General features: G+C 45.2%; 1 protein-coding gene across 2 annotated transcripts; it reads right to left on the minus strand.

Annotated features, from left to right (window-relative positions):
• Positions 1-887: 887 nt before the first annotated feature.
• Positions 888-3206, minus strand: LOC138798470 (speedy protein 1-A-like). 2 transcript variants are annotated; one of them, XM_069978939.1, is made up of 5 exons: positions 2913-3206; positions 2124-2274; positions 1793-1875; positions 1511-1682; positions 888-1422 (listed from the first exon to the last, which is right to left on the minus strand). In XM_069978939.1, exons 1-5 carry the CDS (start codon positions 2963-2965, stop codon positions 1201-1203), a joined length of 681 nt encoding a protein of 226 aa, XP_069835040.1. In that variant the 5' UTR covers positions 2966-3206; the 3' UTR covers positions 888-1200. The 2 variants fall into 2 exon arrangements, with proteins under 2 accessions (XP_069835040.1, XP_069835041.1); XM_069978940.1 differs by lacking the exon at positions 2913-3206 and adding an exon at positions 2774-2827.
• Between the last annotated feature and the right edge of the window lie 11748 nt (positions 3207-14954).

A 14954-nucleotide genomic window follows, 5' to 3' on the forward strand; every position in this document is an offset into this window, starting at 1 on the left:
CTGTAGGCAATCTCCCCTCCCATTCCTCTTTAGGCAATCCCTTCATGTAGATATCCCCCTATAAGTAATAACCTCCCTGTAGTTAGTCTCCTCCACCTAAGTTCTCCTCCAAATCCCTTGTAAAAAAAAAATAAAAATCACACATACTCAGCTGACTCCTAAGATGGCTCACCGTTGTGTCTTCTTCCTTCCTCTCCCCGCTCTGCTACACATCACTTGTGTCACACTTATCTTCTTTTACCATTTTTTGCATGCTTGTGAGGTTTTAAATAGTGTTGTGCACCTTATATTACAATAAAAAATAATTTCTTTAAGGGATTTTTCAGGGTTAGGAAAACATGGCCACTTACTTCCAGAAACAGCACATCTCCTGTCCTCAGTTTTGATGTGGTTTTCTAACTCATTTCAATTTAAGTTAATAGAGCTGAGTTGTAATACCACACACAACCTGAGGACAGGGGTGGTGCTGTTTTTGCGGGAAAGTAACCATGCCTTTTTGTAATCCTGGGTAACCCCTTTAATAGAAGTGTTATAACAAAGCCGAGGTTTAGTACATGTTAATCCTTAGGGCTGAATAACGTTATCTCTTAACATATCATTGGCAACCAGACATTGACACCACCACAATGATAAAATATAGATTTTATTTAAAATTAATAAAGAAATGTAACAAATGTAACAAGATCAAGATTTCCAAACGTACCCCATCCGTCCATCCATACATGTCAGTTTTCTATGTAAGAACACAGGATTGCAAGATGCAAGGTGTATACAGAACTTTGGCCTGACTGAGCAAAGCTTCTCTCAGCAATATTAACTATGATGAGACAGTATACACAAAAAATAAAACAATTGAAGAAACGACTCAGACACGGCAATTAGTGTGAAATAATAAGATGTTTTTATTGTAAGTGTATGTGTATGTGGTTGTTACCTCCCAGTACAGCGACACTCAGGACAGGAAAAAACCCCAGGGGGGAAAACCTGCAGGGAAGCCATGGCCGCTGTACTACCCTTCCTCTGGCATACTAAGGGAGGTAACACTATAACATTTCTGTAGTGTGTGTGAGTGTGTGTGTGTGTGTGTGTGTGTGTGTGTGTGTGAGTGTGAGTGTGTGTATGCTGGTGTATGTGAATAAAATAAAAAAGGATACCTCATTGCTGATCTTGGCTTTGGGATCCTCTTCTCCTTGATGTTCTTCATTCTTCCTCACCGGAATCCTCCTCTGTGTCTGTCTGGCAGATTTCCCCCTTGCACGGATGGAGCTGGAGGGCCTTACACAGGGAGCAAGACGGAGGGATCCTCGATGGGCCATAGGTGGTGAATTCTCTAGGATCCCTCAGGTAGTAGCGAATGGCCCAGCTGTGGTGGATCTTCCTCTCCCTTCTCCAGGCCCAATGCAAGGGTTCTTCTGCCATGACCTAGAATGAAAGAGAATATGCATTACAATAATAATATTACCACAGACGCTACATCAAGACTGGAGAGATTTATTATCTCTTTACTCACCAGATCACAGGTGGTCCGGTCCACCCAAGCACGAAATCCAATACGGAGGAGCAACTGGTTGCGTCTATGGAGAAGTTCTTCTTTCTTCGCAGTCCAGGTGGTTCCTCCGGTCCAGGCGTAGATCTCTTGCCGAAAATCTTCCTCGTCTTCTTCGAGCTGGTTTGCTAGGAACCTGTCAGAAAATATTACAATAGAAGAGGAAATATGTCAGAACAGTGTAGGGCCAATAAGCTGTAAGGAAACAAAGACCTGGTTATCTAAGTGATAATAAAAGATACTCACAGAGCTGGAAAAAAGTTCCTTCTATATTCCTCGGTACATAGGTGTCCTCTCCGAAGGTACACGAGGACCATGGCCAGGAGGTACTAGAGGGAGAAGAAGGACAGTGAGAGGTCACTATAGATTTACTTCCTACAAAACTGATAGACAAGTGCGGTGCTGCTCCTGGAATCCTGGAATTCATATAGAATATAAAGCAATGACCAAATCACCTTTACTCCATAATACATGCAAGTCAATGACCCAAGTGCGGCCCAGAACCTGTATATATGTACCCGCTATCCTGTAATATAATAACATTGCTATCCGCTATCTACACACAGAGTTATAATACCTTATCCGAGATCCTCATACAGCGATCCTTGGCCAGGAAGGTGTTGATGTGGATGTCGTCCAGGAGGCCGATGAATGCGTCCATCTCTTCCTGCTGGGGGGTCCGCTCCTTCTTCCTCTTCTGGGCCTCTTCCTGGGTGGTAGATGCTGCACTGTGGTAGAAGGGTGAGATATTACATTACTAATAGTCCAATGGTAACAATTCCCAATACAGAAAAATTAAATCTGCAGTGTTATCTCAAGAAAAGACGTGTGTGTGTGAAATATATATGCCACGCACATCTTATATTCCCCATCAGTCCAGCACAGATGCTCCAGTGTTAGTAACAACCCGCTGCACCAGCACATGTGGCTCCAATCCCAACCATCCGTGGTCACATGACTGAGCAGGGAGACCAGTAAAATGGCCGGTGACCACAGAGACAAGTTACCATGGCTCCCAGCCTGAGAGAAGACTGGATGTCACCGGAGGATCTGTACTGGATTGGGGATAAATCTGGATTTCTTCAATGGACATTTACTACTTTAACATTTATTTAAGACATGGCGCTGCTGACTATCTGGTCTATGTACAGGTAACCCTCCACCCCCCATTACTGCTGTGTCAGAAAGCCATTATATGTATGCCCCCCCCCCATGATGTCTATATACCCTATATAAGATATATGGATGGGGATTTCCTATACATGTACTGTCCCCTATACGGTTGCTATGGTAACCACCCTCCTGTGTCAGTATATGGGAGACATGGGATACATTGTAGTGCTGTGTCCCTATTGGTTGTACTTACGCCTCCTCCTCATACTGGCTGATCAGCTCTCTCTTCCTCTTCCTGCTGGTCATGATGACTCCTCCTCCTCCGCGCTGGGTCGATCCTCACTCGCGCTGGTAACTCCTCTTCCTTCTCTCCGCTGGGTTGATCCGGGTCGCAGTTGAAAATTCGTCAAAAAACGCAAAAAAGTCGCTTTCGTACGAAAAAAGCCGGTCCTAACTCTAAAAGAGCGATCGCAGACTGGCACCGATTGCTGTTTGTTTACGCATTTCTAAGCACTAATCCTGCGATCCTATTGGCTGTTAGCTGTTGCTATAGAGATTCCCACGACAACAACACATTCAAACAATAACAACAACAACTCATTTAAATAATCATGTGATATGTTTATGTTATTATTCAAATCCTATTGGCTGTCGGCTGTTGCTATAGAGACTCCCACAACAACAATAATTTAAACAACAACAACTAATTTAAATAATCATGTGATATGTTTATATGTTATTATTCAAATCCTATTGGTTGTTGGCTGTTGCCATACAGATTCATACAACAACAACTAATTTAAAGGGCCAGTCACCTTTATAATAGTATCATATATTTGTATGTGTTGTTTTTCAAACAGCTACTTAAAACACAGAATAATTGTAGTATTCATCATCCTTATATCTAATGTTATGTGTAGAGGCCGCCATGTTGTTTTCTCGGATGAAGTCCAGTTCGTCTTATTTCTAAGTCCTTATTCACATATGTTAGATGAGTGTCGCCCTCTCTGGTAATATATCTGGGATCTGTACTGTGTACAAATAACTTACATGGCTAGAGATATATATACTGATCGGCTACCACCAGCAATGTCCCCAGTCTATTGGCAGGTTAGATGTCATATATCTATCAATATCATGTATCTATTACTACAGGAAATGGATTTTTGATACAAATAAAGGGTTAATATTATTGTGCAGAATAAAATGTTTTTGTCTCTAATTTATTACTGTCAATTCTGCAGCCTCTTCATTGGTTTTGTCAGGTTTTACACTGCTTTGCACACGCCCAACCCCCCCCCCCACCATTAGACCACGTTAACACAACACTTATAATCAATAAACAGCTTTCTGGCTTGTCTTGCTAGTGGTGGCAGGGGTATTGCAGCTGGTGACACATAGGCAGGACAGCAGGGAGGAACACAGCAGGAATTGTAGGCAGGATCGTGGAGCAGTGAGGTACCCTGCAGGGGTGTAGGAAGGGCAGTGCCAGGCCCCAGCATCCACGCCAGCAGCAGAGCCTGAGGAGCGGATGCCAGTGATGCCACAGCCATGACAATACCCGATTCCTGCCACATGTGCCATTATTATCATACCCACTACGTACCTCATATGCCACTAACATACCGCATGTGCTGCTCACATAATGGACATGTACTATTCATGACACTTAAACTTTTTCTTTATAATTTAGAAACATGACACACACAGCTATACTCACCTGCTCTCTTACTTTGTTGATTAATGGATCTTGTAGTTGGTAGTTGTCTGAGCTCCGCCCCTAATTGAGCTCCTCCCCTTTAGTGTTGCAGTTTTGATCTAAAAAATCCTCCCGTTATCCCTGAGGAGGTGGGGGCCTGCTTTAGACCTGTAGAGAAGTAAATCAGACTGGATATAGTGTGACGGCTGCTCTTCCCCTACACGGTCCTGTCTGCGCTGCACAGCCTTCTATAGCCAGTGATTTACTAGGCTGTGAATTGCAGGTAGGTTGTGCAGGGGAAGATGGACCAGGCTCACTCAGCACAGCGGCCCCTCTGGCATTTGCCCGAACTGCCAGATGGCCAGTCCGACCATGCCCAGTATGGTGTATGGGTTAGTGTGTTATAGGGACTGGTCTCAGCTCTCACCTGGTGGAAAAAAACATCACATAGTGCATGAGATAAGTCACATAGGCATTTAACCCTTACATTAATACCTTCAGCTGTCCCTGACTTACAATACAATACAATGAGGCATCTAGTGGTGGGAGTGCAATACTACACCTTCAGCCCAGAACACTTTGTTATACTTTCCTGCAGTCCACACAGCAGTGGCACATAGCACAAAGTAATTGTATCTTTTTTTTTTTTTTTGGGTGGGGGAAGGGGATATTGTACTCACCTTCCCTAGAACTATTTAAAAATATACATTTGCTCATATAACCCCTTTAACCCTTTAGTTTACATTTTTGGCACTGGCAAATCTTAATTCTTAGTAAAGCTGCTTAAACAATTTCTCAAATGCTTGGTCATATTTTTTTTCTTGCAGAAGAGGTGCAGAGTTTGGCAGCCCAATAGGTGGCTGTTAATATAGACAGGGTTTCAAAACAGTAGGTCTTAAGAGATCTATTTGTAATGTTAGCGAGGGCAAAGAATGGATACGTAATGAGTTTGTTGCAGCAATGGGTCCTGTGAACTGGTGATTAAAAAGCTTTGCAGCGGAGACAGATCGGGTCAGGACTGTCCTTTCTGCTATAGTCACAGCGCAGGTGTTATTATTGATTGAAAGCATTGATCTGGAAGAACGCAGAAAATGGTAATGAAAGGCCAATGGAGACAACATATACTGTCCTTACCCAGTGGAGAAGTAACAGGTTCAGAATCTCAATATGAGAGTTCAGAATCTCAATATGAGAGACAGCGCTGACACTTATGCAGAGGCTACGATACATAGACAACTGGTACATACAGGGCCGTATTTACCACTAGGCACCCGTGGTCCGGTGCCTAGGGCAGCACTTTGCAGGGGGGCAGCACTAGGGAGCAGGGGGACAGAATTTTTTTTTTTTTTCCCTCCTCCCGTTCAGACTTGCCAATAAATCTGGTGTCTTTTCCAGGGGGGTGGGGGGGTATGGTGGTATTGGTCAGGTCTGGTATCGCCAATAGGTGCGTGTAGATGGAACGTCTTCAGGTTTAGTGCCTAGGGCAGCAGCAGCTGTTAATACGGCCCTGGGTACATACCGGGAGCAAAGAGTTCTGCCGGCAAAATACAGAGATGTGGAAACACAGATGATCCCCACCTATTGTAAAACTATCACAATGAATGGATTCTGAACATCATATTTAGGATATAGGTCGACAGTCATTAAATGTAACAATAGAGTATGGGGGTAAATGGGTAATTATTTTTAATTTGTCTTTAGATACGATTATATACTGTAATGGATTGTAGCTAGAGAGAAGCGTACTTACAGTAAGGGTACTAGTACACTAAGCAATTTTTCGACGATAAGCGATTAACGATAAACTCAAACGACCGCTATGGCGAAAGACCTGAAATCGTTCACCTAATTACATGGAAAGATGATCGTTACTTATGCTCGTTATTGTGTTCTTCCTGTTGTCGTCACTGTGTTCGCCGCTACTGCAAACAAGATGCGAACAATTTTCAAACGATCAAGGATAAATATAGGTCCAAACGACCAACGATTTCTTATTGGTCGTTTAATCGTTGTCTGCTAATACACTAAACGATTATAGTACAAATAACAACAATTTAACGATTTTTCCAACGATAATTGTTCCATGTAATACCACCCAAAGTTTAGGTTCGCTCAGCATTTAAATCCCACAGCCTGGAGAAGATGGATGTAGCCAGAACTTACTGTTAGTTTGCTCATCTCTAATTGTAACACAGTGGAAATCAAGTGGAGGAGACCCAAGAGTAAAGACTCATTGGAGTGGATTTACGAAGCATACGCCAGAGGCGTACGCCAAGGAGAAGGTGCAGATTCACCCCTCTTCCTGGCATACGCCTCCTGTACGCCTCGCTCGCCCAATGGGCAGGCTGGCGGAGCTTGTGGGGGCGTGATAAGGCGGGGATGGAGGCGTGGCCTCATCCCGCTCCTCACTTATCAAGATTTACGCCTGCTCGCAGGCCGGGTGCAGATTCGGACACCCGGCCGACCGGATTCACTAAGGGGCGTGCGCCTCTTAGTGAATACTGCCGGAGAAAAGAGGGCGGGACCTAATATAAGACCAAAGTGAATAAAATAAAAAGGAATTGAGGTACTCACGGTCAGCGCTGTCCACATAGAGAAGTGGCCGAAAGCTTAAATAAATGCATTTAATATAGTGAAAAATATATTTAATATAGCACAAATATGACGCGTTTCGAAGACATACGTCCTCTTCATCAGATAAAACAAAGTGCACTTTGTTTTATCTGATGAAGAGGACGTATGTCTTCGAAACGCGTCATATTTGTGCTATATTAAATATATTTTTCACTATATTAAATGCATTTATTTAAGCATTCGGCCACTTCTCTATATGGACAGCGCTGACCGTGAGTACCTCAATTCCTTTTTATTTTATTCACTTATTCCCTCCACGGGCCCCATTATTTTGGGAGTATCCTGTGTTTTTGGTACAGTCAGCTCAGCAGTCCCTAGAGGTAGTAGGCCCCTATACAGTGGACTGTCACCTAACAAGACCCTGGATTTGGAGTTGTACCCTTTTGAGGGGTGATATGCACAAAGCCCAAGTGGCATCCAGGTGAGCACCTTCTCACATAATCCTTATCCTTGGTGTATTGAGGTATCACACGAGGCGCCGGTGCCCGCTTTTTTCTTTTTCTCTCCCTTGTCCTAATATAAGACCGGAATACAATGTATGCTGGTCTTCGTAAATCCATCCCATTAACTTCTATAGAATGGTATTGTGAGCATGTTCTGTCCAGGAAGAGGGGTGGAGAAGGAACTGACGAATCTAACCTGCTGATAGCCCCTATTGCACATAGGACGCTGAGGAGGAAGGTACTGTATATCTCTTACCGTCATTCTCGGTGCTGTTTCCATGCAGTTTGAAGTATAATTCTTCATCCGGTAGGCCATTTACAGCACTGGGGGTTTGGCTACTGCCCCCCTAGCACTGATCCACTGATCCACTGATCCGTCCCTTCTAATTATTATCAGTGGAGCCATAATCATAATATGCCCCCCTTGCCACTGCACTTTAGTTAGCTGGCTACTCCACCTACACCTGGCCCTAGCCCTGAGGAAAGCCTTATACTTACTGTGCATAGGGTAGTTCTCTTCAAAGTTACAATAGTACTCTCAAGGACTATTGGACTATTTCTGCAGCGATACAATTCATGCCCCTTGGAGTCGTCTTTCGGGTCATTGAACGCTGTGATCTGCTACATGGAGGGTACATTTTATTATACATATACACTGGCTGAGCAGCCATGTTTACATCTAGTTCTGGCACATTGAGCGGAAGCGATCCCTCTCCCTGACCAGATAAAACACACAGGACACAATAGATATGTTTTAGAATTCTTTTATTTATTCATAATGACTCTCAGGTCAGGTCTGGTGGGGACCACAGAACTCGGCGCGGTCATTGACCTGAATTAAGAACCACTAGATCAAAATATCCAGAGGAATGAGAAAAAAAACCCTGGTTATACCTCGGGGGGGGGGGGGGGGGGGGGGATCCCATCTCCCGGGATCCCATCTCCCTGGATCCCATCTCCCTGGATCCCATCTGGCCTTCTGCATATTGCTGTATATGGAGAGAGAAATACATGAAATCAACATATACAAAATATACAGTACATGTCCTGCTCCTATGAGCTTACACTCTAATATACATAACCTGCTCCTAAGAGCTTACACTCTAATATGCATACCCTGCTCCTAAGAGCTTACAATCTAAAACACAACAGATACTTTGCTCCTAATACACATAAGACCAACTGTCTAATGTGTATGAAGACCTCCCGACTACCCTCTTAGGGCCAGTTCACACTGAGCAAAATCAAACCCACCTGCCTTAGAGTCAAATAGTGTCTTCATGGGAGGGCTAAGCCAGGCAGGATTCTGCGGCGGAGAGTTCTGCTGATTTTGCTCAGTGTGAACAGGCCCTAACAGATGATATCAAGAGTGAAGGATCAGGCATGTTGGAATTTTTAACAGCCTGATCTTTTCGATCTCAAGAGTGATAAGACTAGGACGGAGCATCCATGTGAAGCTGAGCATCTACTTAGTGAATGAGGGTGATAGCTGGCGGCTGAAAGAACATTCATCTGACAGCTATTCAATGTGTATGGTCAGCCTACAATACAAGTCCTGTTCCTCAAAGCTTATTCTCTATATACATGAAGCACACCGCATCAGTCTGACCAACAACAAACATTTCGCCACTATAATGACAGCCCTTACACTCTATGGACAGTCAGACGCGGGGCTCCTGCGGCCGCCATTCACACCAGGGCCCACACATGCGAGCCAAAGGTCTCACCACACTGAACAGACGCATACACTCTATGTACATGAGATGCTTCAAAGAGCTTACAATCTAATATACAATACATATTCTGCTACTAAAGTTGGCCATACACTACAATTTATACAGGACAAAAAGTGTAGCGAATGTGTGCAGGTAAAATCCACAGCACAATGAGTGGAAATCCACAATAATATCCGAAAGGTGGTGATCTTGTGGATATCTCTGTGCACTTACCTCAGCCCCAGCTCCAGGTCGTGTGTAGGGGCCCCAGCTCCAGGTCAAGTGCAGGGGCCCCAGCTCCAGGACTGGACTCTTCCTCTCCAATCTGCCAAGTGAGAAAAGATGGTTCAGGTTTTGAATTTTCTATATTCTACTTGTGATGTCATCTGGTGTCTATGATGGTATAAGCCTTGTGATGTCATCTGCATATTTGCCAACAGTCTCAATTTTGCCAGGACTGTCCCGATTCAAAACCATGTCCCAGGTATGTCCTCTACCTGCAAAGCAGGTAGAGGAGTCCCTGGGGGACTAGAGGAACCATACTGGTGAGGTAAGTATAGCTTTTTTTTTTTTTAAATACAGATAAAGGAACAAGAGGATGCTGTATGGGGTACTGGTATGATGATGATGTTATTCAGGAGGATATCTCTGAATCAGCTGCCCAGAACAATGTAGTGATCCATCATTCTGTTCAGCTTCTTGGTCACTAGTTTATGCTTCCCTGAGATAAGACAGCATTTACCTGCTGACAGAGTCTCTTTAAACTCATTCAATTGAATGGACTGAATCACCCACAGCTGGACTTGCATCGACCAGGTTCTGCTGTGTGGATGAGGCACATCTCTGTAATGAGTCCCACAGAATAATAGATGAGCCCAAGGGTGGGACCCCCACCAATCACACATTGACAGCTTATTCTAACCAATAAAAAGTCCACAGCCTTATTTACCACTACAAAACGCTCCACTATTATCTAGATATCACTGTACTTCAGCTCACATCCAACGTTATGACTAGAGATGAGCGAACCGAACCTGCTGAACTCAGATTAATTTCAAGCTCGGCAAAAAATTTGGTTTGCTGCCGAACCAAACTTTCTGCAAAGTTTGGCAAGTTGCCGCCGCTCATGTAAAAAAAAAAAAATAATAATAAAATAAACATATCCTCATCTGTCTGCGGTCCTGGCATCTTCTGTGGTGAAGGCCCGCTCAGCCAATCACAGGCTGACTAGGACGGGGCAGCACCATGCCTGTGATTGGCTAAGCGGCTATCACTCTTGTCACTAGAGTGCAGGGCCTGGACAAAGGGTAGGCCAGGGTAGGCGATGGCCTAGGGCGCCATCTAGTGGTAAGATACAGGGGGCGCAATTTTTAATTTCTTTAAAAAAAATAAAATAAAATCATTGACCTGCCAGGACCTGCAGGACCTGCCAGGACCTACAGAGGCTCCGCCCCCTCCCCACCATGTGACCTCTTCCCTGTCTGACTGCTGGAGGCTGTACCGACTGCTGGGCTGCTGTCTGGTGAGTTCACTGACTGACTCTCATCATTCTTTAGGTGTAAGAAGGCTGGGAGTGCTGGGAGAGCTGGGAATGCTGGGAGAGGGAGGTCACCTAGGTCACAGGGCTGCCCCATATCCCTGCACTGCTCCTCTATACACAGCACTTCCCATACCCTATTGTTCCCCAACCTGAGGGTCACCAGCTGCTCCAAAACTACAACAGTCACAGCATGATAGGAGTTGTAGTCCTGCCACAACTCGGGAGCCACAGGTTGGTGAACACTTATATTCTGTTTATTGTGTACAGGCTAATCTCCCTGACACCAGTGATTTACAGTCAGGGGGTACAGTATACATGTCCTGTTACAGTCAGGGGGTACAGTATACATGGTCCTGTTAGTTTCAGTGGGTACAGTATACATGGTCCTGTTACAGTCAGGGGGTACAGTATACATGGTCCTGTTACATTCAGGGGGTACAGTATACATGGTCCTGTTGGTTTCAGTGGGTACAGTATACATGGTCCTGTTACAGTCAGGGGGTACAGTATACATGGTCCTGTTACAGTCAGGGGGTACAGTATACATGGTCCTGTTACAGTCAGGGGGTTCAGTATACAGGGTCCTGTTACAGTCAGGGGGTACAGTATACATGGTCCTGTTACATTCAGGGGGTACAGTATACATGGTCCTGTTACATTCAGGGGGTACAGTATACATGGTCCTGTTACATTCAGGGGGTACAGTATACATGGTCCTGTTACAGTCAGGGGGTACAGTATACATGGTCCTGTTACATTCAGGGGGTACAGTATACACGGTCCTGTTACAGTCAGGGGGTACAGTATACATGGTCCTGTTACAATCAGGGGGTACAGTATACACGGTCCTGTTACAGTCAGGGGGTACAGTATACATGGTCCTGTTACATTCAGGGGGTACAGTAAACATGTTCCTGTTACAGTCAGGGGGTACAGTATACATGTTCCTGTTACAGTCAGGGGGTACAGTATACATGGTCCTGTTACAGTCAGGGGGTACAGTATACATGGTCCTTTTACATTCAGGGGGTACAGCATACATGGTCCTGTTACATTCAGGGGGTACAGCATGCATGGTCCTGTTACAGTCAGGGGGTACAGTATACATGGTCCTGTTACATTCAGGGGGTACAGTAAACATGGTCCTGTTATAGTCAGGGGGTACAGTAAACATTGTCCTGTTACAGTCAGGGGGTACAGTATACACGGTCCTGTTACAGTCAGGGGGTACAGTATTCACAGTCCTGTTACATTCAGGGGCTACAGTATACACGGTCCTGTTACAGTCAGGGGGTACAGTATACACGGTCCCGTTACAGTCAGGGGGTACAGTATACATGGTCCTGTTACATTCAGGGGGTACAGTATACATGGTCCTGATACATTCAGGGGGTACAGTATACATGGTCCTGATACATTCAGGGGGTACAGTAAACATGGTCCTGTTATAGTCAGGGGGTACAGTAAACATTGTCCTGTTACAGTCAGGGGGTACAGTATACACGGTCCTGTTACAGTCAGGGGGTACAGTATTCACAGTCCTGTTACATTCAGGGGCTACAGTATACACGGTCCTGTTACATTCAGGGGGTACAGTATACACGGTCCCGTTACAGTCAGGGGGTACAGTATACATGGTCCTGTTACATTCAGGGGGTACAGTATACATGGTCCTGATACATTCAGGGGGTACAGTATACATGGTCCTGATACATTCAGGGGGTACAGTATACATGGTCATGTTACATTCAGGGGGTACAGTATACATGGTCCTGTTACAGTCAGGGGGTACAGTAAACATGGTCCTGTTACATTCAGGGGGTACAGTATACATGGTCCTGATACATTCAGGGGGTACAGTATACATGGTCCTGTTACATTCAGGGGGTACAGTAAATATGGTCCTGTTACATTCAGGGGGTACAGTATACACGGTCCTGTTACAGTCAGGGGGTACAGTATACACGGTCCTGTTACAGTCAGGGGGTACAGTATACACGGTCCTGTTACATTCAGGGGGTACAGTATACATGATCCTGTTACAGTAAGGGGGTACAGTATACATGGTCCTGTTACAGTCAGGGGGTACAGTATACACGGTCCTGTTACATTCAGGGGGTACAGTATACACGGTCCTGTTACAGTCAGGGGGTACAGTATACACGGTCCTGTTACAGTCAGGGGATACAGTATACATGGTCCTGTTACATTCAGGGGGTACAGTATACACGGTCCTGTTACAGTCAGGGGGTACAGTAAACATGTTCCTGTTACAGTCAGGGGGTACAGTATACATGGTCCTGTTACAGTAAGGGGGTACAGTATACATGGTCCTGTTACATTCAGGGGGTACAGTATACACGTTCCTGTTACATTCAGGGGCTACAGTATACACGGTCCTGTTACAGTCAGGGGGTACAGTATACATGGTCCTGTTACAGTCAGGGGGTACAGTATACACGGTCCTGTTACAGTCAGGGGGTACAGTATACATGGTCCTGTTACATTCAGGGGGTACAGTATACATGGTCCTGTTACAGTCAGGGGGTACAGTATACATGTCCTGTTACAGTCAGGGGGTACACTATACATGGCCCTGTTACAGTCAGGGGGTACAGTATACACGGTCCTGTTACATTCAAAGGGTACAGTATACACGGTCCTGTTGCAGTCAGGGGGTACAGTATACATGGTCCTGTTACATTCAGGGGGTACAGTAAATATGGTCCTGTTACATTCAGGGGGTACAGTATACACGGTCCTGTTACAGTCAGGGGGTACAGTATACACGGTCCTGTTACAGTCAGGGGGTACAGTATACACGGTCCTGTTACATTCAGGGGGTACAGTATACATGATCCTGTTACAGTAAGGGGGTACAGTATACATGGTCCTGTTACAGTCAGGGGGTACAGTATACACGGTCCTGTTACATTCAGGGGGTACAGTATACACGGTCCTGTTACAGTCAGGGGGTACAGTATACACGGTCCTGTTACAGTCAGGGGATACAGTATACATGGTCCTGTTACATTCAGGGGGTACAGTATACACGGTCCTGTTACAGTCAGGGGGTACAGTAAACATGTTCCTGTTACAGTCAGGGGGTACAGTATACATGGTCCTGTTACAGTAAGGGGGTACAGTATACATGGTCCTGTTACATTCAGGGGGTACAGTATACATGGTCCTGTTACATTCAGGGGCTACAGTATACACGGTCCTGTTACAGTCAGGGGGTACAGTATACATGGTCCTGTTACAGTCAGGGGGTACAGTATACACGGTCCTGTTACAGTCAGGGGGTACAGTATACATGGTCCTGTTACATTCAGGGGGTACAGTATACATGGTCCTGTTACAGTCAGGGGGTACAGTATACATGTCCTGTTACAGTCAGGGGGTACACTATACATGGCCCTGTTACAGTCAGGGGGTACAGTATACACGGTCCTGTTACATTCAAAGGGTACAGTATACACGGTCCTGTTGCAGTCAGGGGGTACAGTATACATGGTCCTGTTACATTCAGGGGGTACAGTATACACGGTCCTGTTACAGTCAGGGGGTACAGTATACACGGTCCTGTTACAGTCAGCGGCTACAGTATACACGGTCCTGTTACATTCAGGGGGTACAGTAAACATGGTCCTGTTACAGTCAGGGGGTACACTTTACATGGCCCGACATTTAAAGTAGAAGTCCAGGGAAAATTTTTATTAAAGTATTGTATTGCCCCCCAAACATTATACAAATCCACAATATACACTTATTACGGGAAATGCACATAAAGTGTTTTTTTTCCCTGCACTTACTACTGCATCAAGGCTTCACTTCCTGGATAACATGGTGATGTCACTTCCTGGATAACATGGTGATGTCACTTCCTGGATAACATGGTGATGGCTCCACTGTTATAGTCAGGGGGTACAGTAAACATTGTCCTGTTACAGTCAGGGGGTACAGTATACACGGTCCTGTTACAGTCAGGGGGTACAGTATTCACAGTCCTGTTACATTCAGGGGCTACAGTATACACGGTCCTGTTACAGTCAGGGGGTACAGTATACACGGTCCTGTTACATTCAGGGGCTACAGTATACACGGTCCTGTTACATTCAGGGGGTACAGTATACACGGTCCCGTTACAGTCAGGGGGTACAGTATACATGGTCCTGTTACATTCAGGGGGTACAGTATACATGGTCCTGATACATTCAGGGGGTACAGTATACATGGTCCTGATACATTCAGGGGGTACAGT

Source organism: Dendropsophus ebraccatus, chromosome 8 (assembly GCF_027789765.1).
Source record: "Dendropsophus ebraccatus isolate aDenEbr1 chromosome 8, aDenEbr1.pat, whole genome shotgun sequence".
Lineage (NCBI taxonomy): Eukaryota > Metazoa > Chordata > Amphibia > Anura > Hylidae > Dendropsophus > Dendropsophus ebraccatus.

Bases quoted from the DNA above. Each gene is read 5' to 3' on its own strand.
- LOC138798470 (XM_069978939.1), bottom strand. From the start codon at position 2,965: ATGACCAGCAGGAAGAGGAAGAGAGAGCTGATCAGCCAGTATGAGGAG. The intron at 2,275-2,912 runs GTAAGTACAACC...CTTCTACCACAG, and splicing joins AGCCAGTATGAGGAGGAGGC to TGCAGCATCTACCACCCAGG. The intron at 1,876-2,123 runs GTATTATAACTC...TTCTCCCTCTAG, and splicing joins GTATGAGGATCTCGGATAAG to TACCTCCTGGCCATGGTCCT.